Consider the following 24,959-nt stretch of genomic DNA (forward strand, 5'->3'; position numbering starts at 1 on the left):
TCCGATGCCATAGAAATATGGTCAAGTTCTCATGTCAACGCCATCCGTTAGCTATAGTCTTCTGTTGCAATAGAACTATGAAAGTGAAAGAGCAAAATGTACCACCACTAGGGTTGGAAATCTGTCGTAGTAGTCGTAGTCAAAGATACCCACGGGCTATATCATTCATCTCGCCAGGCTTGTCAAGCTTTGAAACTCTCTGTCCATTCGGGCTCTCGAGCTTAGGGCATCTCCAATGGGACACTCAAACTCTAAAACTTAGAGTGTCACTTTGGATTTTTTAAGATTTTGTTAAAAATCTTTTCCAGTAGGACACTCTACTTAACATTCGATGATAATGTGGAACATTTATTAATAAATACCCTTAAGAGAGACTCTAAAATTTAAGAACGAATAAAACCCCTTGCTTTTTAACTAATTTTTCTCTATTAAATTTAAAAACGACATGTGTCTTAAGTAGAAGTATTTTAGAGATCTCTATTGGAGACTAAAAAAAATTTAGAAGTCTCTATATTAACTACACTTAAAGAAAGAGAATCATTGACAATACAACTAGGACTTTTAGAGTGTTTGTTAGAGTATCCTAGTGCTCAAAATCCGTCCAAGCGCATCAAACCTTTCGGGGTTATCGGATTCTAGATCCTCTTAGTCAGGCAGGTTATTTTAAGAATTCTAGTGCTCAAAATCGGTCCAAGCCCGTCAAATCTTTCGGATTTATCAGATATCAGGTAGTCGCGTCTCGAATTAACAATATCAAAAGTACATTTAATATCTAACAATTTGATAATCTTTTATACACGATAGATGCATTCTTTCACTTCGGTCGCTACCCCCCATAAATATTGGACATTTAGACCTAATAAAAAGAAATATTGGACCTAATAGAAAAATATTGGGAGAGATGGGTTTCTTTCTAATATCACAAAACCCTCTCTTCTTTTTAGACTCTCGTTTCTGCTGTTTAAAACCCTAGGTGAGAGAGAGGGAGAAACCAAGATTCAAGAACCTGTAAGAAATCAGAATGGCGAAGCGTGAGATGTCCAGTACTCTGAAGAACTTGAAGGTGAGTCAGGAAAAAAAACCCAACTTTTTTATTTCCCTTTTCGGCTAATCTTGTTCCTTGATGCATTTCTTGATTTACAGAAACCTAGAAAGATATCTCCTACTTATTTCAGTTCCATTAGGGTTTCTTGCTCTTCTTCAATGCTTCAAATTTTCCGAATTAGCCAGTAAAGATCTTTGTTAGTATTTCGTTTTACTCAAATTGGGTTCTGCGTTTTGTTTCAGTTCATGCAAAGAGGTAGCAAGAAAGAGGAACCACCTAAAAAGGAGGAAGAGGTTAAAATTGATCCTAACTTCGCTTCAATTGATACCCAGAAGAAAAAATGGTACCTTTATCATTGTTCCAATATTTTTTTAGTGTTTCTTCATTCCTAGAGTTCATCTTATATGTGAATTGTAATCGACTTGTTGCTAACTCTTAAATAATTAGGTTAGAATTTATTCTTGTTCAGTAAAAAATTTATAACTACATTTTTCGTACTGCACAAACAAAATTACAACTTATAAGTTACAAAAGAAAAAATTAACCAAAAAACAAAAATAATCGTTACGAAAAAAATAAATTTGGTCATCATTTGACAAGATATAATTAATGCATGGGTTAAAAGAACAATAAATCTGCGTGAAGCAACCTTCAAACAACAAATATGAATTGAATCAGTAAGTAACTAAGTGTGAATCGAATCAGTAAAGACTAAAGATTCGAAGAAAAACATAAAACAAAATTATACAAACCTTTGTAGTGCGATGCCCGATGCAAAACTTCGAATGGATGGAGGGATTCAGAGAGAGAACGATATAAATGAAGAGGGAAAAGAACTAAGATGTTTGGAGATTCACTTCTAGATGGAGAAATCATAGAGAGGATGATGACATTTTGGTCGGCTCTATAGAGTACCTTTGGTGTCCTCCTAAATCAATTGCCCAGGTCTTAGAGCAATGGGGCAAGATCCCAGTCAAGAAATCGAAGAGAGACATATGGCGCTTAGTTCCCTATGCAATTTGTTGGTCCATTTGGAAGGCGAGGAATGATGGCATTTTCAAGGACTCGAGAGTTTGCTTCAAGGTGGAGGAGGAAGATGTGCTTGGAGTTTTATTCTCCTGGAGTAGGAATTTTGGTTGGGCAAGAGCGTATTCTTATCTTGATTTTGTTTCGAATTGGGGGCGCCTTAAGTTAACATGTAAATGTTATAAGCCTCCCCTTTTCTTGAATTCCTTCTTTGTATTCTTTTTCCCGATCAATTAATTCGAAGTTTTCAAAAAAAAAAAATCATAGAGAGGATGAAGAGTCCAAAGATTTGTACACGGCAACCGTTTAGTTTAGGGTTACTTACTTACTTGGACCTTAAAAGAAAAGAGAGGAAAAGAAAATTAGGGTTACTTAGGGGGTATTTATTTGGGGACTGTTTGGTCTTCTATATCCAACAACAATCATAAGTCTATGAAATTCGATGGTCTATACCATCTGAAAATGAGGGCAGGCTGTTTGGTCGAGCTATTCGGTCACTGGTACGGTCGGGTATTTGGATGAGCCATATTGATCGGTCAGTTAGCCCGTCGACAAAATTTTTTTATTGTGACCGCCCGCCAATTCTTTCGGGCCAGTCGGACACTGACCGTTATGACTATCGGGTGCCCATGGACACTTTTTGTCTTGGTCGAACGGATCGGGTAGCCGGGTCTTTTTCCCACCACTAATTAAAAGTGAAGTATTAAAAGAGAACTTTTGTTTGTCATGGTTTGTATCTAACTGTAATTAAAGAACAACTATTTGGAGTATGTGATCTGAGCCAAGGTTACAGGTATGGTCGTATGGGTACTCAGGTATCCGTACGTGATACTCTACATTGTGAGTATCGGGTACATCAGGAGTATACCTTTTCAGTATGCTTGCGCGTTGGATTATTTTTACTCTATGATGCATGTGGAATAGCTTGGGGGTGAACATCGGTTGGATAACCGACTTTTTGAGCCTATCCATAGTCCGATCCAAAGGGTTCGGTTATTCTAAATCTCAATCCGAACCAATCCGTTCATGGTTTGGTTCGATTACCGAACCAAAGGTCAAAATTTTGCCAAGAACAAACTTTCGAATTTTCAACTTTAAAACTTGCTACAATTATAATTAAAACGTGCTAATAAGTAGTATTATCTCACAAACCCTTAAGTCTACATGTACGTGATTAATTCGCCATAGTTTATTAACATTCGAGAAAGAGAAAAAAAATGATAAACAATTGAATCATATATTCTCACATATATAATATATGGAAGGTAATAGATACACCTGCTCTCGGTCAATTTATCTCTATTCAATTTAAATTATTAACTAGTTAAACAAGGAATCTATTGGTTGAAAGCTCAACTAGTTTAGCTTATAGACTTTTACAAAGAAATGAGGTTAGTTAAGGCTAGAGATTAGTGTATGGCAAATTTGGTGTACCGAATCGCAAACCCACCCAAAATGGGTAAGTGGAATCAGGTACGTCCGTACGTGCTGGTAATTCTGATTTGAGCAGATACTACCACCCTCTATTCTTTGAAACTGTGGGTTTTGTAGATCAGTAGACAGTAGATGAACAAGATTGATGTAACCTGAAATCTTAGTGTAGTCCTGATAGGTAATTGAAGCTTTCATTAGTAATTAGTATCTAGAACCTTACGGCTTGCTGTTTACTGAAAATTTTCATAGAAGACCCAAACTAGGGTGGGGAAATAGCCTAGAAACCTGAAACTTGTCACCTTCACCCGAGTCTGTAATAGCCCAAGATACCCCAAAGATAGCATGTGTGCAGCCGGTCCACTGGAATTAGTGAGCCGGCTTGGGTAATGAAGCCCGAAAAGTGCGGTGGACAGGCCCTAATTGAATCTGTGGATATAATTGTTCTGGAGTTACTGAAGCCATTCAGAGACCATCCTCTCCAGTTTGAGCAGAAACATTGATGGGGTTTGACAGAAACTTGGATACTTGGACGTTACAGTGTCCTGAAAGGGTTTGGTAGAAACTTGTAATTCTTTTGCCTTCTTTAGCGGACTCCTAGTCTGCTGCACTCTTTGTATAGAGGAAGATGGCTTGCCCTATTCTTCTTGATTAATTTATTCACCTTTTTAAGAAACAAAATATCTATAGATTTACTTTTTCCACTGTCACTTCATTCTGAACTTTATACAATTCGTTCGAGAGAGATGAACCGATTTTCAAAATTTTAACTTGTTTACTCCTTTCTGCAGCATAGTAGTAATGGAAGGAAATCCTCATCCAAGTGCAGTAAAAGGCAGGATGTCATTTCAAAGTTTTAATCCTTCTATCGATGTGAGTATCAAGTTTCAGAGAATGAATGTTCACAACTTCTCGGCTTTCAGCCCCGTCTTATTAAAAAGCCTTGTCTTGGTAGAAATTGAATGAAGCAGCAGCAAATCCTAGTCAATCATCAATGCCGGCCACAACTTCCTTAAATACGGTTTCTGGGTGAGTATACTTCTCCTTAGGTCCAATCTGTTAAAAAGCATTGTGTTTTGTTGAATTTATATTTTCTGTGGATGGAAAATCCGATAGAACAACATGTCTTGTACTTGAGATTTCCTCCTAAAGGAGAAAGACCCATCTTCAACTTCTACAAGAACAGTTGTCTAAAAGTGCTTCTGATTTGTTTCCTCATTGTCCTTTACTTTTTCAGTGAAAATGGGTCTCCAAAATTAGATGCAGAGAGCGGAAATGTATTAAAAATGGATGATGATTGTGAGGGAGGCCATAAAAGGAAAGAGCCAGAAACTCAATATCCGAATAGATCGCCAGGAAATCTTAGAGGTGAAGGTAGTGAACAATCTTCAGCAAATAAAAGTAGAGGTTCTTCTCAGAAGAAGCAAAAGCGCGATAAGCTAGACTGGAATCTTCTAAGACCACCAAAGGCTCAGAATCGACAAAGTTGAAGTTTCAACAGGTATAGAACTTGTGCAATTTTGTTGTTCTATAATTTTAGGTTTAGATTATAAACATCTTTAAATCCACATAAGATTTGGAGTACGAAAATGAAGGCAACTTCAAATATTTAAAGTTCATCTTGGTGTACTTTAATTTTGTTTTCTTAGTACTGGTACCATTGAAGTGGTAATGATTTTGAGTTCGAAGGAACATTGTTTTATTGAATGAGAAATATCGTCAAAATGGGTGTTCTAAACGTGAATTTCTGCCCTTATTTTCTTTGGTTCTGCATTGAGTATTTAATCAATGGGTTGGTTTGTTAATAGATGGTTTTTAGTTCATTCAAATATAATCTGACTCAGATTAGGAGAGGATCTTGGTTTTTCCTGTGGTTCAGCTGAAAACCTGAAACCAAGTAATCTGATGCGAACTGAATAGGGTCGTTAATGGGTTATGAAGGCCGAGAGAAGATTTTGGTGATAGAAGAAAACGAGTAACTCATTTAATAATTCATTTCGGCAATATCTAAAGTTTCTTTACAGAGCCTTCCACTCTCGTATATGAGAGATTTTTATTTGCAATTTTTTTTTATTAAACCATAATTTCATTCATAAGTGATAACAATCACAAGATTACATGGTAGATAATTATTATTCCTCTGAGAACTACAAGAGAGTTACATAAGTAAAGTTCACAGATCTTTCGAATGTAAAGTGTCTCATGAAGGGAAAGGACTTGACAAGACACAAACTCAAAGAAAAGACCCTAAAAATCGAAAATGAGAAGACCCTAAAGGTCACTAATTAAAGATCCTATAAGATCATCGATAATAAAATAGTACTAATAAGATGAAGTTGTATGATGATACTAGAATTGATACCAATCCGACGAGAAATTACTTTGTCAAATCCCGTCGTGTGATATATTCTTTTAACCCAGATTTTCGTAGTTGTTCATGTACGAACCAACTCCGAAATCCATCTTCTCTTCGTAGGTCGACTTTGAACTTTCAATTTGATTAGCGTCTCTCATGATCATCTTCACCGATGGTATGAAACCCATCCATATCTCTCTCAAAGAGAAATAGTAACTTCAAATTTAAACCTAAGACATAGAAAACAACCAAAACTAAGATCTCTCTCTCTACAAAACAGTTACTGGAGTTCCACTCTCTAACTTCTCCAAAAAATATCCTCCTAGTGTTGGGCGAGCAGATGTTCTTATTTGCAATTATTAGAGGCTTTTGCCTCTCAAGGCTAAATCATTTAGGTGCGCATCCGTGCAGTTTCTTATGTGCTATGCTATCTCCATAAACCCTATGTTCTGTATGAAAGAGATTTATTTCTTTAGATAGACTGCAAGAGTCATTACAAGGCCATTATTCTAAGAAGCCTAAAGCTCAACCACTACCCAAAAAGTGGTAGAATATGACGGCAAAGTTAAACAATGTTACAATTGTTGTAAAGCGGTCCCAAATCGGTGGTGAGATAGAGTGTGGTGCTCCTCTTAAGAGGTTAAGCACCCTTCCCAAGTGAGGTCTTTTAAAATCGTGCGATCCAGGAGTGTCAAAGTGGACAATAGTGCTAGTAGTCTAGAAGGCTGGTCCACATCATCTATAACACGTTGTCAACACGATTTGTTCGGTCTTGGGAGGGTGTGTTCTAAAACAATCCCACATCTGTGGTGAGACGGAGTGTGGTGCTCATCTGAAGAGGTTAAGCACCCTTCTCTAATGAGGTTTTTTCAAACTGTGAGGCTCAGGTGTGTAAAAGCGGACAATATTACTAGCAACCCTCCATCTAACGTCTGCTTTGAGTTACGTCTCATTCAAAAATGTTTGTTTTTTTAATCTACTCTTTAGTCTTTACTAAAGATATCGGTCCAGTCCGACTAGTGAAATTAATAGAAAAAACACGCCACCTAATAAATGAGGGGTTGGGCAAAAGGTCCGTTTGTTTCTCCCAAACAAGAAGCAGGCCCACTGCCCATAAAGAATGAGGGGCAGGTCCACTAGTCACACCAATTGGGGGAAATTACAACAATAACCACATTTTTATTCCTATTTACATAGATTGCCACCCGAAATTACAGAAATGCCATTATTAAATCCCGTGTTTCACGTTTCTCTCTCTACACTGTTCTCCACTTTCTCTCTCTACATTAATGTCGTCCTCTCCATGTCTGTCTCTCTCTCTCTCAAATCTAAACTAATTATTTTCTCTTTCTACAAATATTTTCTCTTCCTCTTCAAATACTTTATATCTTTGTGATTTTTTTTTCTTTTGTTTTAAGTATAGTTTTTTCTTAAAATCTTAAAGTTCTTTTCTTTTTAGGAAATTTGTAATAGATATTACTTCTAAATTTTTTTTCTGGTTTAGTAACAATTACGTTTTGATAACAAACTGTACAAAGAGAAATTTTTCTCATTCTTGGTAGTTTTTCATTAGTTTGTTTTCATATATTTTTGGTAGTTTTCCATTGATTTGATTCTATCTCTATATTTTTTTTAAAATATATTTTCTCTCTCCAATCTTAACTTCTTTCCTTCTTTCAAACATTTTATCCTTATATGATGAAGAGTTTATAGGACATTCCTTCCAAAACGTAAATTACTTTCAAAGAAAATTTATGGGACATTTTTCTTTGTACTGTACATTTTTTTTATTTACTGGACACTTTTGTACTAGGAATTGTCTTTTGTACCGGAAATTTTCTTGTTTAGTGAGAATTATTTTATGTACTGACCATCTGGTCCTCTCCCTAAATTTTTTTCTAGTTTAGTAACAATTACGTTTTGATAACAAACTGTACAAAGAGAAATTTTTCTCATTCTTGGTAGTTTTTCATTAGTTTGTTTTCATATATTTTTGGTAGTTTCCCATTGATTTGATTCTATCTCTATATTTTTTTAAAATATATTTTCTCTCTCCAATCTTAACTTCTTTCCTTCTCTCAAACATTTTCTCCTTATATGATGGAGAGTTTATAGGACATTCCTTTCAAAAATTAAATTACTTTCAAAGAATATTTATGGGACATTTTTCTTTGTACTGTACATTTTTTTTATTTACTGGACATTTTGTACTAGGAATTGTCTTTTGTACCCGGAATTTTCTTGTTTATCGGGAATTATTTTATGTACTGACCATATGGTTATATGTACTAGACACTTTGTATTGGGATTTTTCTTGTGTATCAGGAATTTTCTTCTGTACTAGGCATATGGTTATGTACGAGAAACTTTTGTTCTGAGAATATTTTTGTGCTCCAGGAATTGTTTTATGTACCACTCATTTAGTTATGTATTAGACACTTTTTGTACTGGAAATTTTCTTGTGTACCGAAAATTATTTTATGTACTGGGCATAGTATAACTTTTTATGTACTCTGCCTTCTTAACATGAACCAGGAATTTTTAAATGTACAGAACATTTGTGAATGTACTAGACATGTTCGAATGTACGGGACATTTGGTTATGTACTAGACACTAGAAAAATATTCGAAGGAAACTTTAAGATGTTAAATACCGGGAATTTTCTTGTGTACCGAAAATTTTCTTGTCCACCAGGAATTTCTAGTAAAAAAATAAAATAGTCAAAGCAAATCAAATTAAGGATAACCCCATATGTAGTTTTTTCTTGTGCACCGGGAAACTTTAAGGATAGTTTTTTCTTAAAATCTTAAAGTTCTTTTCTTTTTTGGAAATATGTAATAGATATTACTTCTAAATTTTTTTCTGGTTTAGTAACAATTACATTTTGATAACAAACTGTACAAAGAGAAATTTTTCTCATTCTTGGTAGTTTTTCACTAGTTTGTTTTCATATATTTTTTGGTAGTTTCTCATTGATTTGATTCTATCTCTATATTTTTTTTAAACATATTTTCTCTCTCCAATCTTAACTTTTTTCCTTCTCTCAAACATTTTCTCCTTATATGATGGAGAGTTTATAAGACATTCCTTCCAAAACGTAAATTACTTTCAAAGAAAATTTATGGGACATTTTTCTTTGTACTGTACAATAAATTTTCACTGAATCTGATTTTTATGTACTGGCCATAGTATAACTTTTTATGTACTCTGCCTTCTTAACATGAACCAGGAATTTTTAAATGTACAGTCCATTTGTGAATGTACGGGACATGTTCGAATGTACGGGACATTTTGTTATGTACTAGACACTAGAAAAATAAAATAGTCAAAGCAGATCAAGTTAAGGATAACTCCAGATTTGATTTCTTCACTATTAAATGTTTATCAAATCTTCATTCCTCACTATAAGCTATGTTTCTAAACCTAAATTTGAAATTTCTTCACTATTAAATGTTTAACAAAATAAGGAAAAAGATAGAAATATAAGGCGAATGAAACTAAAAAATGTACAGTGAACTTCCATATAACAACGAATCGTGGGAACGGATTGCGAACGGTAAAATGTGACGGGAACTGAGGAATGTACACTACATTCCAACACGTAAACGTATATCTATGACGTTAAATATAACAAAAATTGGGACAATATCTAAGAGAACCTGGAGATGTTCAGTGCACCATTCTATGCACTCAACATTTTAATATTCCCACAACAAATATGTGAAGTAAAAAAACAAATATAGTTAAAGCTGATCAAGTTAAGGATAACTCTAGATCTGATTTCTTCACCATTAAATGTTAATCAAATCTTCATTGTTCACTATATTCACTAGAAGCTTTGTTTCTGAACACAAATATGAATTTCTCCCAAACCCATGAATCCCTGTTCAAGAAAATGATTTCTTCCCCATTAAATTTTCACTGAATCTGACTTTTCCAAAAAAATTCGCCGTCAGATTTTTTTCCAATATTTCTTCACCATTAAACTTTCACCAAAACCTGTCCAAAAAATCAAATTATTCCAAAAACAATAACCTTAGGTCTGATTTCTTCACCGTTAATTTTTTTTCAAAAACATCATTCTTCACTATATCCATGTAGAAAAGAGAGCCAACATTTTGTTTTTTAAACCCTAAATCCAGATTTGTTGCCTCCAGATCTCTGCTGGATTTAGGGTTTCTATCGAGATAGGAGAGATCCAAAAAAAAAAGTGTGTAGAAATGTTTTAGAGAGAGAGAGATGTATAAATTTCGAGAGAGAGAGAGAAAGAGATTTTTAGAGAAAATTAGGGCTGTATAAATTTCTTGGAGAAAGAGAGATGTAAAGAAGATAAAGGTAAAAAGGGTATTAGGGGTATTAAACTAGTTAGGCACAATTCCCTGTTGTACCTTTATCTCGGGCCCACCAAAACCATTAATATTTGGACCTAAACCTTATATCCGAATAACCCTGGATCCTACCCACATAAGCACCCCTTTTTTTGGTCCTCTCCCTCAAAAAGGCATCCTAATACGAGGAGATTGACATTATTCTCTACTTAAAATGGCAGGTAAGATTCCGCGCCATTTTACAGACTAAAGATATGGCTACTGTTCCCTCCATATATTGGGTAACCCCAAAACCCTTCTACTCTTCCTCTCCATCTTCCATTGAAAACCCTAGATCCCAAATTCTTAATAAACCCTTACCACATCGAAGATTGGCGACCCTTGTTCCTCCCCTCAAGGTAATCTTCTTTTCAAAACCCTTTCTCCAATATTTATCTTTTGATATTACCTGTATATATTGTTCTCAATTCAATCCCCCAAATTGTAGAGGAGGAGATCGACAGTCATTCTGAATGCAATCGATAAAGATTCCGACCAAAAGAACGTTCAAGGTATAGAATCAGTAAAAAATGGGTTTTCTTTTCTTCTTCTTTGTTACCAAATCTTTTGCTTTTCTGATGAATTGAATGAAGATTCATTTCTTCTTCTTCCACAGATGAGGAAGTGGAGAGTTTAGGAGTTAAAGCTGCACTTTCGATGCTTAATTTCTACAAGAGTAAAAAAATTGGACCACTGATTCCTCTGATTTTAAATTTTCCCCAATTTTTAATTCTAGGGTTTCATAAATTGAAATTGTGTTTTTGGTCAAGCAGGAGAAATCTCCCCAATTATGCCCAAGAGTTGTAGATATGTTCCAAGTTGCAGTGAGTACTCCATGGAAGCTTACAAAAAATATGGAGTTGCAAAGGGCACAGTTCTTACGGCTTGGCGTCTATGTCGCTGCAATCCGCTTGGTAATCTCTGAATATTTGAACTCCATTGATGGATATCCAAGTTTTTCATTATCTACCTTATAACATTGTCTAGGAAACCCTAAGGTAGTGCGTGTTTTTCCTAAGTCAGATCTGTGATCTGACTCGAGGTGAGAATTGGTTTGAGTCGGATGATGGTGTTGTTTGACTTGTGATGTGTGACTCATCTAAATGCCTGCTTTGGATTGATCTTGGGTCCATTTGAATCAGACTATTCAAATGAATTAGATTCAGAAGAGTGAGATTGAGACAATGCGGAAAAAAAACGCTATCGAAGTCAAACCTTAAATCTGCCTCGAGGTTTGAATTGACTTCAAGTAAGGTTTGAGCCTTTGTTTGTGTCTGACTAGTGATGTGTGACTGATCTGAGTAGCTGATTTAGGCTGATTTTGGTCCATTTGAGTCCGTTGTTTCAAATGAGCAAACAAGTCATTTAGACATGGAAAGAAGAAAAAAACACACCTAAGTTTACTTCTTATTGAAATTTTGACAGGTGGGTCTGGATTTGATCCTCCTAGATGGTTCGATGAGAAGAAACCCATATCTGAAGAATGATGATTCTCAATGTTTATAGCTCTGATACTGTTAGGTATGATTCATATGTAGCCGATCACAGATTGTACTGTTGAAAAACGATTTCTTTATGTGATCCTTATAGTTTGTTGGTTGTTCCGTTCATTCAATCTCTTTTGATCAGTATCTCAATATCTCTTGCCTATTCTTTCAACAAAAAAAAAAAAAAAAAAAATATCTCTTGCCTATAAACCTATGAGCCTAAAAACACAAGAAAACTAAGAGCTTAAATGAACTAGTTGCCTTACCTATATTCAACCAACTTGGGCGAATAAAAATATGGTTTGCGAGTCTCATTGACAAATTTCTTCGCGTTATATAACGATTCACATTCGGTGTTTTTTCCCAAGTCAGAACTGAAATCTGGGTTGAGGTTTGAGTGGATCATATTTTAGAGCATTCGTTTTTATTGATTTCTCATAATTGCTGACTCGTATGAATGGCTAATTTGGGCTGATTTTGGGTCCATTAGAGTCCAATGATTCAAATTCAGACGAGTTAGATTCAGATACTAAGAGTAAAAATACCAACTTAGTTTATGCCTTTACGGCTTAGTTTATGCCTTTACGGCTTAGTTTATATTTCATAACTTAGTCAGACTCGAACGATGTTCAGATAGTAAAAAGAAATAAACAAAACACCGCCTTAGTTTATAGCGTCTAAAGATTTGTTGAGGTTGCGGTTCTGTTTGATCTCTTTTCCATTTTTTGTAGGTAAGAGAGCTGGGTGGGATCGAATGGCAACCTGATTTTATCAGAGGTTACCTAATGTTTCTCTTATGACTGCCATATTAGTCTGCTCTAGGGATCAAATGTGCAACCTGCAAAAATTGTAGAACTTTATTGCAAATGATATATAAGTGTAAAACTTCACACTTGTTTGTTTTGCCAATATTCTCAGAAATAGTATTATATTGAAATTAATGCATGAGCTTAGATGCTGCTAATCTCTAACCTTTTCTATTTTTCCCACGTTTCGTCTTAATTTGTTACGTCTGGACAATTGAAACAGTGTGACATTGCTCGAATTGAATGCGAAAGGGTTCGACACGGGAACGTCAATTATAAGGAAAATTCCTGCAATTTCTTCCTTTCTGTTTCCCTTTATCTCAGTCTTTGTCACCATAGCACCACTCCCACTACTGCTACTACCACAAGCATCTTCAGTGGGGCACTCAAATTCTATATTCGGAGTGCCACATGATATTTAAAATTTTATTGAAAAATTATTTCTAGTGAAACGCTCTATTAGACACTCAGTGATTATGTGAAAGTAGTTATTTTAGAGACTCTAGAAAATCTCGTTGTCTTTGACGAGAGAGAGAGAGAGAGAGAGAGAGAGAGAGAGAGAGAGAGAGAGAGAGAGAGAGAGAGAGGTCTCCAAACGGGAAGACTCAAGAAAATTATTTCCATAAAGATAATGTCCACTTCAACAAAAGAAGAAAGGTAGAGATAACACCAAAAGTACTTTTTTTTTTTTTTTTGATGAAATACACCAAAAGTACTTAAAGAATGGACAAAACTCCACAAAAATTTATCAATTTCTCTGTCTATATATCTTCTGTAGTTATATGGTCGTCTTTATCTGTAAGCAAGAATATACCAACCTAAACTTGAGTAGATCCACTACCATTATTGTATTATTTTTCTCTGCAAAGATGGGGATATCTTTTTGTTTTAGAATAGAAAATACCAAAATATCTTCACCTTTAGCTCTTATTTTCGTATTATAACACCAATCACTGAAACATGGGACCCTTTAAACTAGGTTATCTCCTTTCGATCGACCAATGAAATCGTCTTTTGTCTCACTATTAATATAATCCGACTCATACATAATATGACTTGTCAATTCAGATCTCGAGACAGATTTCAGATCTTGCTCTACATCTAGGATCCATCAGTAACAAAACTTCAAGAAGCTGATTGTAGTCAATAATGAACCTAAAGAAACAAGCCCAAACATTTTCTCTTAAGAACAAAGAACAACCATAAACACTCCCATCATGTCGAAAACCGTTCAAAAGTAAGATGCAATCCCATGTTTATAATCGAAAGAAAATCCAAGGGAATGACTCAAATTCTGACCTAATAACCATGAAAGACCTGCAAATTTATGGTAGATCTCTTACTTACATTGAAACATCCATTATGACATCAACTCAAATCTGTTCACAAAAAGAAGCAGGATATTACAACATAACTAGGGTTTTGTACAAATACTATGTAGACTAAAGTAATTCATGTCTTACCTACATCTGTATAATCTATCATGGTCCTGCAAGTCCATCAATATCAGCAGACCCAGTATACCAATATCTTCATTAGATTAGCAGATATTCAATTTTACCAACCAAATTATGACTCAAAAGATGTATTAAGTTGGAAAACAAATGGTTCGAACTTAGTCGGTCTTTATAAGATAACCTCTCTCGATTTGGCTTGCCCAAAGATCATATATAAACCCGACGACCAAATGCAGTAAAACAAGCTCATGAACTTCATCAGTCTTTTATACAGGAACCCATGTAGAGAATGCAAATGCAATCCTTCCCTTCCATCCTTGCAGCATCCATTGGCTATCTTCATCTACGACAAAATCCTTATGGTAACCTGATCTTACTTTCTCTCGAACCTTCTTCATCATTTCCTTGTTTAACGGGAGTTGTCTGAAACCAGCTCTCTGAATCCGTACCTGCAACTGCTTGTAAGTCTCTGGCCGCTCAACCCTCTCCGATCCCTCACAAGCTATGACATTCAGAGCTTCCCGTCCATAGAAATCTCTCTCGATGATAATCCTATCCGGATTTTCCCGAGGTATATTTGTTTCGAGCATATCATATAATGAGGAGTAGTGGAAAAGAGCCTCCCGGAACCGAGTCACAAAGAAAGGGGCACTGAAGGCTCCGTTCCCAACCCCGTAGATGAAAACGTTAGGGTTCATTTTTCTTATAAGGTTTAGAACAGCATTCCTTGGACTATCCAACATCACAGTTTCGTCAAGCAGATTATTAAATCGATATAAACAGTTCACCACAAGAACTTCATCTTTGTTGATCTTTAGATCCTCGATTCGAACTGTTTCCCACTTCTGGGCAATGGCTTTGTACTCAAATGGGACATTAAAACTTTCAGCATAGTTTGCTAACCGGAGACCTGTTTCCTCGATCCTTTGTGCTGGACGAAAACCACCTTGGGGAAAATCTATTCCTGTAATTCGAAGCTTAGGAGGGCCACCACGTCTAGCTGAAAGGCGCTCTATAAGGCAAGGCCATTGAAACCCATAGAGAATACCGAAATCTACTATGTGGATAGTACTTGCAGTTTCAGCCATGTTCATAATGGTTTGATTTGAAAAGAAAAGTGACATCTTCTTGAATGGGCAAGAAGAAAGATAGAGCTGGTAAGCTTTCAAGATATCAGCAGCTGGTGTTCTCTTGTTCATAAGAGCTGCATAAATCTGGCTCCCAGTGCCAGCCAGTCGAGCCTCAAGCCCGTTTGCGAAGTAATGGGCCAACCTCTGAGACCCATCACCGAAAGGGGAAGAATGTTTTCTGAGCTGCTTCAGTAACTCATCAGCATTTCTACGGTCATCGGAAGCAACAGCTTGTGCACAATGAATAAGAAGAGTTCTCAAATCTACCACGTCTTTCTTCCCACTCTGTTTCCTCCCACGGGATTTTCCACCATTTGATCCTTTTGAATGCCCATTTTGCTGCACATTCTTGTTTGTTTCAGTCTTCATGGATTGACGGAGAGTGGAATTCACATTCTCCTGCTCTTTATGTCCTTTACAGAGCAATACCCTATCAAACATATCTGATCGAACTGTCTCTTCAGAGGACACTGCCGACTGCTTATAACTTCTCCCTTCTTCTATATCGAAGTATTCCCCTTTTAAATTCTTCTTTCCCTTCGACTCAGTCTGGGAATACTCTCTATGATCCTTCTTCTCCTCCTTGACTGCAACACCTCTAGCCTCTTTCCTTCCCTCATGCTTTAAAATCCCTTCCTTCTCCAAATTAACAATCAAGCTATTATCACTTGGAAGAAACTTACTAGCTTCCTCAACCCCTCGTCTAAAGTGCCAAATAGGTTCGTTCTCACAGTACAAGTCAGGAATCTGAACATTACTTACAGGAGTTTGGACAAACCCTTCTACCCCAGGACTGTAACTGTGTGAGGAGCCGAAAGACGATTGAGAGGTTGCTCGAAAAGTATAATCACTTGGAAATCTTTGGATATGAGACAAGTTATACTGACCAAAATGATCGACAACCGAGTTAAGGTCAGCAGCATTACTACTAACACTGGTAATGTTATTACTACTATAGTTACTAAAACTACCAGTAAAGTTATCAACTTGGGTATCAGGAGATGGGGGCGAATGGCTTTCAGGGGAAGGAGGATGGAGTATTTCGTAAAAGGGTTTTTCGGTAGCTTGAAGAACAGAAGACTCCTGAAACAATGAGTTTTTCTCCTCCAGATCTTCTTCCATAAGAATCTGGTTTATGTACTTGAGTAGCACATCAGAGAAATCACTATTCTCAGGAGAATCATCTTCAGGGCTAACACTCGAAGACGAAGCAAAATTATTAGGGTTTGGGTCATGAACAAAATTAGGGGGGAAATTCACAAAAGTTTGATCAAGATTGGTATCATTGAGTTTCAACAAGTTCATAAGATTCTGATCAGAAACAATATCATTGTTAAATTCCATTCCCTCAATAAAATCAATAAAACCCCTTAAACGAGGATTATCAACCATATAATCTAAACCCAAATTTACCAACTTTCTCCCTAATTCAACAAGTACGAATTCTTCATGTATTCACAAAAAAAAACAGATTTTAGATCCAATCACATAAATCCAATGTATAAAAAGGGAAACTAAATTCCAAACCCTCACTCAAATCTCACTAACTTCAACAGTAAGATACAAGAAAACAATCAAAATCAAGACTTGATTAGATGAAAATGGAAATTGATTTCAGAGCGAGGTGATGAGAGAGAAACAGGTAGACAGAGAAAGCGTACCAAAACGGAGAAAGCCCCAGAAGAAATCACTAAAGCAACTGGATTTGGGGGCGTTTTCTTTCTGAAAGGCGGAAATGAAAAGGGGAACCTTGGATGAACGAGGAGCTTTTAGGGTTTATCAAATTTTATCTCAGAGAAGTGGTATTCTACCGGCAACCGTCTATCGCCTGTAATAATGAAATAAAGCAATAAAGCGACACGATGGTCCACGAGATTCTCATTTCCTCGCCGATCTAATACTCTGAAAGAGTTCAGTCAGACGATTTTCAAAAGTTAATTCCGTTTTGATCCCCAATTTATCACCGATTCGTTGTTTTAATTCTCATAAGTGTCACAATTCGACTTGGCCCCCAAGAGCCAAAAGAACTTCAACTTTTTCTGGAACTACCTTTGGGGGTCAAAATAGAATTAACTCAAAAAAGATTTAAAAACATCAAACGCCAGCTCATCTCCTCTTATTTCCTTTACTTCATCACATTTCACTTTCGTGTTATCTTTCCTTCTCTCAACCTCACTTTCTTCTCCGGCGAAGGTCATAGGTTGACCAAATTTTTTAGGTGGATTTAAAAGTATAAAAAAGTATTTTCAGATTTCTTCCTCCTACGTTTTTTTCTTCCTTATTTTTCCGTCTCTGTTTTATTCGATATTTTCTCTTATCTTTCTCTATTCTCTCTTTATCTAATCTCATTGTCCGGTGAAGGGGAGGGGGTCCTTCGTTAGAGGTCTGGTTGCTCACCATTTTCCTTCCTTCATCTCTCTCCTTAAAACCCCACCACTTTTTCTGTTTTTTCGAGAGACATAGAGAAAGGAGATAGAAAAGTATCTTCTTCTTCTTCTTGTCTGGGTATTTTGTTTTTCATTGTTTTCTTCCCCAAATGATGCCAGACCAAGCTCATTATTTTGTTTTGTTTCTCAACCTAGTTTGTCCCCCTCAACCAGCTGTATCTCCAATTTTTACTTCAACAATGGCGGCGGTTTCTCTAGGTACTCATTTTGTTTTTATTTTTTTCATTTCGCCCTTAAATGAGACGGGGGTTTATCCTAAAGAGTATTTCGGTAATGTTTCTCTCGGATTTCAAATCATATTAATCAATGATACTATTTCATTTCATTAATCTCAAATCTTTTATGGGTAGTTATTCAAATTTTAGTTTAGCTCTCTCCACCCCCTCCCTTTGTATGTGTATTCATCTTCAACCATAGGTCAAGGAATAGATAGTAGCTTAGCATATCAGATATAGGTTGGTCCATATTTGAATCCGATAAGCTATTCGATATCCAATAAATATTCGATGAATATCAACTTACTACACTCGAATCCAATAAATTTATTAGAAACTTTCAAAATTTTAATTTTTCAATTTATTTAGAATAAGTCAAAGAAACTAATCTAATCATTTGAGTACAATAATTGTATGAGACCTTCCGTTTAAAAATATGCATGTATTTTGAATATAAATGTGACGTTTTAGTATTTACGGTTTTACCTATAAGGGTAAATACAACTAAACAAAGTACATAATTTATATCTGATGATTCGGACGAATCAGTTTAGATGAATCCTAATTATATTTGAATTCTACAAAAAAAAGACCACCATATAACTCCTATAGAAGAGGTATTTTGTGATCTTCCGAGTTTAGAAAGGTCAGTGTTTGGGGCATGAAGAATAACATCCAGAGAATAAATTCTCTAAGAATTCATGTTTTTTTGTACATTTTCGGGGGCATATATTTTTTAATCCAAAAATAACTTGATCACGCAATTCCTCTTAATCTTCATCTTCTCTATCACCTTCACCACCACAACTTCCCACCGCCATCATTCCAACCACCGTTGCCACATGTTCTCTCTCATCTCTTCTCCCCTCTCACTCATTGTTACCATCTCTCTCGGTTTCTCTCTTACTATTTATTTTTATTACTCTCACTATCTATGTCTCTCGATCTCTCAATGTTTTTTTCTCGATCTCTCAATGTTTTTTTCTCAATCTCATATTGTTTCTTGATCGATCTCTTATTATTTCTTAATTGATCCCTCTCTCGCAGACACTGCTCCTGGTACCAGACCTCGAGGAAGATTTCTGGCGAAACCCTCTCAGGATTTCGTGATCCTGGCCATTTCGTGGGCACGAACTATGTGATCTCCATAGAGAGATCTATACAAACTGCAAGAAAGAGGGAGAGATGAAGACTGCGAGAAGGAAAGATAAAGACTTCAAGAGAGATAGAAAGAGAAACTAATCTCCAGAGAGATATGTCTATAGCGAGAGAGATGAGAGTGATCTACAATGAAAGAGAGAGTGTTCTACAATAAAAGATAGAGCGGTCAACAATGAAAGAGAGAGAGAGATACTGGAGTGAGAACGACAAAGAGATAGCCAGTGAGAGTGAAAGAAATAATAAGAGAGGGAAATGGGGGAAAAAAAAAATGAAGATTAATGGACAATATTTGATCAAGTCAATGTTTATTGACTAATTCTTTACGTCCGATAACATCTTTTTTTATTCCTAAAATAGCTGCATTTAGAAACCGCGTATAACCGCGTATAAGGGAAAGCAAGCCGCCAGACAGCAATGATATTTCTTGATGCCCAAACCTCGTTTTGTTCTCACTCACTTTTTCTCCTTACCTCTGTACGCGACACGTGTATTTAGATAGTTGACCGAGCCGTTTGACTCTGCCAAAAATTATTTTGGTATCTGTTCGGGGAACCACTTTTAATTCAACTTGTATCCTAAAACTCCTTAACAAAAAAAAAAAAAAAAAAAAACTTGTATCCTAAAACATCATTACTTCAGCCCTGGTTTCTTGGTCACCAAGCTCAATATTTACAAATATAAATCAAAGAAAATTCAACAACTTCAACGCAAAAAAGAAATGGAAATTCAGCAAAATCAAATTCAAGCTACCAATAACAATCATTTTATCATGAAAACAAAAATAAAATACTAAAATTAATAAATTATAATATGAACTGTACTAGTTTAAAAAAAAAAAATTAAGTCAAATCGTGCTTACAGTCCAAGTTATGAATGCGATAGAGGGATGAATTATAAAACAAATGTTTTGAACTTATGTTAATACGGTCTACAAGTAAAAAATTTATATTTTCACAAAAAAAAATACAAAGAGAGAGATCCTTGCTCATGTTGTGGATTGATATGATTTATTAGTGTGACATTCACAAATTTTTAACTATTAAAATCACTCAAAAGGAAATTAAAACACGAACACAGAGTACTTTGAATTAAAGGTATAAATATTGTCTGTTCGGTCAAGCTGGTATATATGTAATATGCTGGGTTAGAACAAAACATATGTAACTCTAAATATATGTGGTTAAACCCAAAAAGATAAGACTTCGGAGGTCAAACCACATATACACGATAGATTGATCTCATGATCTGTAATGAATTATTTCTCGAAAGCTCCGACGACTACAAATAAGAGCACGGATCTAGATTAAAGTCCAATAATATTATAATGCCACATATAGTACAAACAAAAAAATAACAACTCTATAACTAGAATCAAATCTGGCAACAAATCTTCCTACCTGGTAAAATAAAAAATTAAAAGCAAATAGATATATCATCAATTATTTACTTTTATAATTGAAGTACTTTTGTTTCTCTTACTATATCATTCATATTTTGTGAAAGTGCACAATCCTAGAATTATCATCTTTTAATTCAAGCGAGTTGTCTAAGTATAATTGGGGTCTGAAATATTTAAATACTACACAAAACCTGTAAAATAACCTGATCCATATTTTATCATATAAAATTTTTTAAAATCTATGTGGATTTCTTAATAGATATATAGACAACACTGACATATTTTTAGGCGTGAGCCCAGGTAGGTCCCAAGGACTTAGAGCACGTCCAAGGTGCACGGGCACCCAGCCCAAGCCCTTGGGCTTTCCAGTCAGAGAGTCTCGAGACTAAGAGTTCCACCCTTCCGGACTCTCAGCCTCAAATTCTTACTAGTGGGAGTCCCCAACAGCTAGTTGGGGTCTCTCAACGGTAGTGTTGGAGTCAGGGGCTGCCCAGGACCAAAGCAACAAAAGCGGCTGCTTTAGACCCCAACCTACCTGAGGGCCTCTTCCATGGAGTTTATGATGGGGTAGTTCGTTTGTAATAAATCAAATTATAACTAAAATGTTTACAACAGATGGGCAATGAATGGTCTAGTGCTTAGAACTTTGGTTATAAGGTATAGGTCAAGGGTTCGATCCCTCCCAAAGACATTATAAATTATTTTTTTGTTCATTTTTTGCTTTAGTAAAGGGGCCCCATTTCTTGATTTGGCGTTAGACCTCAATAATGACTGGGGCGGCCTTGGTTGGGGTGGATCTCTATTTCAAGGGGATCCACCCCAATACATCTCCATAACTCTCTCTATCTCAATCTATCTTCTCTCTTCATGTCTATTCACTTCAATTGCTAATCCAAATCTCGAATATAATAATCGAAAGCTTTTTAGATTTGTTAAATAGTTGTTCAGAAGTTGATTTATCTAATGATGGGAACGAAAAAACTTTTAATTTTAATGAAATGGCGAATTCATCGGTTTCCGCTAAGCGTTATAGTCATGTAGATGATATTGTGCTCGTTAATGGTTATTTACGTGTTTCCCGCACAACTTTTTATTCTTAGGAAGTTGATGGAAGACTGGGTGAATTGGATTTAGATTAGTTTTAATTTATTTTTTACAGTTTTATTTTAGTTGTTTTAATTTGAATTTTAATATATTTTAATAAACTTTGATTATTCTTAATGAATTCTAATTACAACAATTTAAAAATTGAACTTGGTATCCCCGGTTGAAAGCCCACCATTGGAGTTGAAAAAAAAATCAAAGATTTCTCAAAATTCAGGAGCTCTCAAAATTGGGAGTCCCAGCTCCTACATTGGACTTACTCTTGCAAATAACTTTAGTGTAATTATTCAAAATAATTTTCCTAAAAGGTAAAAGGTCTAAATCTAACTTTTGTTTTTCTAATCTACCTTTTTAATAAGGCCGCGGCTTTGGGGCATAAAGAAAAGTCTTCGTGGAATAAAGACTTCGGTCAACAAAATTTGACTGAAGGAGCTTCTTTATTTTAGGTCCAAAAATTGATTTTTTTGTTCTCTGACCCTTAATCTTTTTCTCTTCATGTATTTCTCTCTCTTCCTCTCTTCCGCTAACTCCTGCTGCTCTCACTCATATACCTCCTCCAATATCAACACAAAAATGTTTTTTCTTCAGAAATCGATGAAACAAAAGAATATGACCAAAACCCTAATTTTGAAAAAAGTGAATAACAAAATCTCTTTATGAATTAATGATACCCGAAACTAAATTAATGGTGCTTCCAAGGTGTGGCGAATCGATGAAGCCGTCCAGATATCTTATAGCTTCTCAGATCGATCAATTAAGCATCAATTGAAGAACCTTGAAACCCTATAGTACAATGTCTTCTCAAATCTGAAACCTTCGGATTTAGGGAAGCGAGATGGATATCGGCCATGGTGGGAAGCAAGATAAGAAGGGTTTTACTGGAAAGCTTTAAACCAATAGTGTTGATTTCAAACTATAATTGTTAAAGGGAAGCCATTGTTGAAGAGGACTAGCTTGTGATCTATTAAAAGCTTCCATCATACAAAGTGATCCATCAGATTTAAGTGGCTTTGCAGATAAGTGAGAAAATTTCATGGTTTGATCCCCCAAGAATTCCACCAGAGATTGAAGAGTTAGTAGGTTGAAAAAATATAAAGAACTTCCATGTTAGGAGATCAGTTAAAAACCCAAGAAGTTGTTCTTGCTCTTATTGCTTAAGAACTTCATCCTTCTTTTCTCTCAAATCCATGGAGGATCTCTTGTGGGGAGCAGGAGAGAGAAAGAATGAGACATATGAAGATCAGGGGCCTAAAGCAATCGAGTCAATTTTTGTGACTAAAAGATAAATATGTTCCTAAAACTTTATTCCCCAGAAATTTTTTGTTATGCCCGAAAGCCGCGGCCTTTAATAAACAAAAACTTGGACAAGTTTAAGTTCTTTTAATTTTAAACTTAAAAAACAAGTTATATTTTATTTGGTTAGAATTCAATTTTGTTTGATTGAAAACTTAACTATTTGTATTTCTTTAGTTAAAACCCTAATGTTTATTGCAATTTTTTGTTGTTCCTTTGCAAACAACTGTAACCCTTTTGTAAGCCGTTGCAAACCTCTTCCAATTAATTAGAAATTACGAATATACTTAGAGAACTGAAGACTAGAAAAAAAAAACTAAGCGATCCATTTGCACCAAAATAAATAGTTGTAGGGGGTTTTAACTAAATTTCCATTTTATAAATACTAAGAAGAAGAAAAAAGAAACTAAGACTTGTGTTGTTTTTCTCTCTTCCACTTCCTATCTCTTTCGTTCCCCTCGCTCCTTTGTCATCCAGAAATTGTCGTGATTGCCGGTTACTTGCATAGTCTTCATCAAGTGAGGATATAAATCTCATTTTCGTATAAGTACATGTAGTTTGAAATATCAATACATTGAGTTGAATCTTATTTATTTTTTCATCTAATACGAATATGATTCTAATTGTGTTCTTCATCTAAAACGAGGTTAGTTTATTTTTATCGTCTTCTTCATCTAAAACGAGATTAGTTTTGACTTAATTAGGTTTTCTTATTTATCTAGAAAAATTTTATATTACATAATATATTATTTTAATATAAAGTATTATATGTCATTTATGTTATTTAATCATGCACAAGCACTCTAGGGTTTTAGGATTTAATTGTCTTTAGAAGATCTCATTTCACCACTTTATGATGTATCAATAAAGATTATTTATCAGATCCTGAAGCGTCTTAGTTTTGGTTAAATTCCTAATGTTGGTAGCTTTGAGGTTCGCTCTTTTAACTTCATTGTATGTTACATTAGCTGGTTAGGCAGTTTAACGAAGTTAATTTCTGAAAAATAAAATAAAATAAGATTCATTACTTCCATTTTATGTGATTGGACCGATGAAGCAAAACCCACGAATGTATGATCAAAAGAAAACACGTGCGATAAAGAATGCTTGACATCAAAATTAATTAAGGAGAAAGACATGCTGATGAACAAAACATATTGATGAAGAAGTCGATTCTATGAAAATATGACATTGTAGAGAAGTGTGACATAACGAGGAGTATAAAGATCGAACTTGACATGTTGTAACAAAGTTTACAAATTGTATTATGACAACTCAAACTTTAATATGCCTTTACATGATGTAATATTATTCTACACATTGTAATGTGGTTTTACATACTGTAATATGAACATTTATATTATAATATGCTTGACTTGTAACTTTATATTTTTAAAGAATATGATTTTATGACAGTTCATTATATGTTATGAACACAGAAATAAATTAGTAAAAACCAACACAATACAATAGAAAATTTCAGAAAATTGTGGAATGTTATGCATGATAACATATGAAAGTCGTAATTCATTATGAATAATTTTTTTCAAAAATATTTGTTCATAAATTTTTTTGAACCAGACGCTTCATTACGTTATGACAAGAGTAAACTTAAACTTTTATAATAAAAAGATCTCTTGTTTATTTTTTCCAGCATAGATGGCAGGCTTTAGGGTGGGATCAATGAATTTACTCCCCATCCCTCCTACTAAGTACAAGTTTATAATTTGCTAATTTTATTCATTAATACCAATTGGGATTATTTAAAGGTGTAAGAATAAGATGGTCAAATGGTTAAACAAATATACCCCACATCTTACTTAAATGACTTGATTTAGATAAATAATAATTAATCTAAACTAAACCCTATCTCACAATAACCCAAGAATCAAATTAATTATTAATCTATTTATATGTTCATTATAATATTAGAGATGCATTGAACATAATCACCCTATTGTGCTTAAACTATTTCTAATGGTCCAATCTCAGAAAAAACTTGGCCGACATATCCATTAACCTTTTTCTTATAGAGAAAGTATAGATAAGAAATATGTTAGAATCTTCTTGAACATGTCATGGTATTAATTAATGTATATTAAGTTTGAAAAGTCCTCCAAATAATAGCAAACACGATGTAGAAATATCTCATTAATATGGAAAAATAAGTAAGATCATGTTCCTAGGTAACATTTGTTATGATAAAAGAAAGTTATAGTATTGTTGAAGATTGA

General features: G+C 35.0%; 2 protein-coding genes, 1 long non-coding RNA gene and 1 pseudogene across 5 annotated transcripts; 2 read left to right on the plus strand and 2 right to left on the minus strand.

Moving 5' to 3' along the window:
• Positions 1–821: 821 nt before the first annotated feature.
• LOC147565541 (uncharacterized) lies at positions 822–5,240 on the plus strand. Its single transcript, XM_086652017.1, has 5 exons — positions 822–1,063; positions 1,288–1,388; positions 4,294–4,375; positions 4,458–4,531; positions 4,740–5,240. Exons 1-5 carry the CDS (start codon positions 1,022–1,024, stop codon positions 4,990–4,992), a joined length of 552 nt encoding a protein of 183 aa, XP_086508143.1. The 5' UTR covers positions 822–1,021; the 3' UTR covers positions 4,993–5,240.
• Positions 5,241–6,827: 1,587 nt separating this feature from the next.
• Positions 6,828–12,677, plus strand: LOC147565542 (membrane protein insertion efficiency factor). Of its 2 annotated transcripts, XM_086652019.1 has the most exons (7): positions 6,828–6,863; positions 10,379–10,585; positions 10,675–10,738; positions 10,843–10,902; positions 11,000–11,140; positions 11,652–11,747; positions 12,445–12,677. In XM_086652019.1, the coding sequence occupies exons 2-6, from the start codon at positions 10,442–10,444 to the stop codon at positions 11,711–11,713; spliced, it is 471 nt and encodes a 156-aa protein (XP_086508145.1). In that variant the 5' UTR covers positions 6,828–6,863; positions 10,379–10,441; the 3' UTR covers positions 11,714–11,747; positions 12,445–12,677. The 2 variants fall into 2 exon arrangements, with proteins under 2 accessions (XP_086508145.1, XP_086508144.1); XM_086652018.1 differs by lacking the exon at positions 6,828–6,863 and having other exon boundaries at positions 10,370–10,585.
• LOC147565543 (uncharacterized) lies at positions 12,244–12,872 on the minus strand. The gene is made up of 2 exons (XR_015230228.1): positions 12,686–12,872; positions 12,244–12,551 (listed from the first exon to the last, which is right to left on the minus strand). It is a non-coding gene; the product is annotated as an uncharacterized LOC147565543 (long non-coding RNA).
• Positions 12,873–13,843: 971 nt separating this feature from the next.
• On the minus strand, positions 13,844–17,018 carry LOC147565544 (scarecrow-like protein 14 pseudogene; annotated as a pseudogene). Its single transcript, XR_015230227.1, has 2 exons — positions 13,983–17,018; positions 13,844–13,898 (listed from the first exon to the last, which is right to left on the minus strand). The product of XR_015230227.1 is annotated as a scarecrow-like protein 14 pseudogene (transcript).
• Positions 17,019–24,959: the final 7,941 nt, after the last annotated feature.

Source organism: Eschscholzia californica, unplaced genomic scaffold (assembly GCF_041429995.1).
Source record: "Eschscholzia californica isolate CP2 unplaced genomic scaffold, dmEscCali1.0.p SCAF_1, whole genome shotgun sequence".
Lineage (NCBI taxonomy): Eukaryota > Viridiplantae > Streptophyta > Magnoliopsida > Ranunculales > Papaveraceae > Eschscholzia > Eschscholzia californica.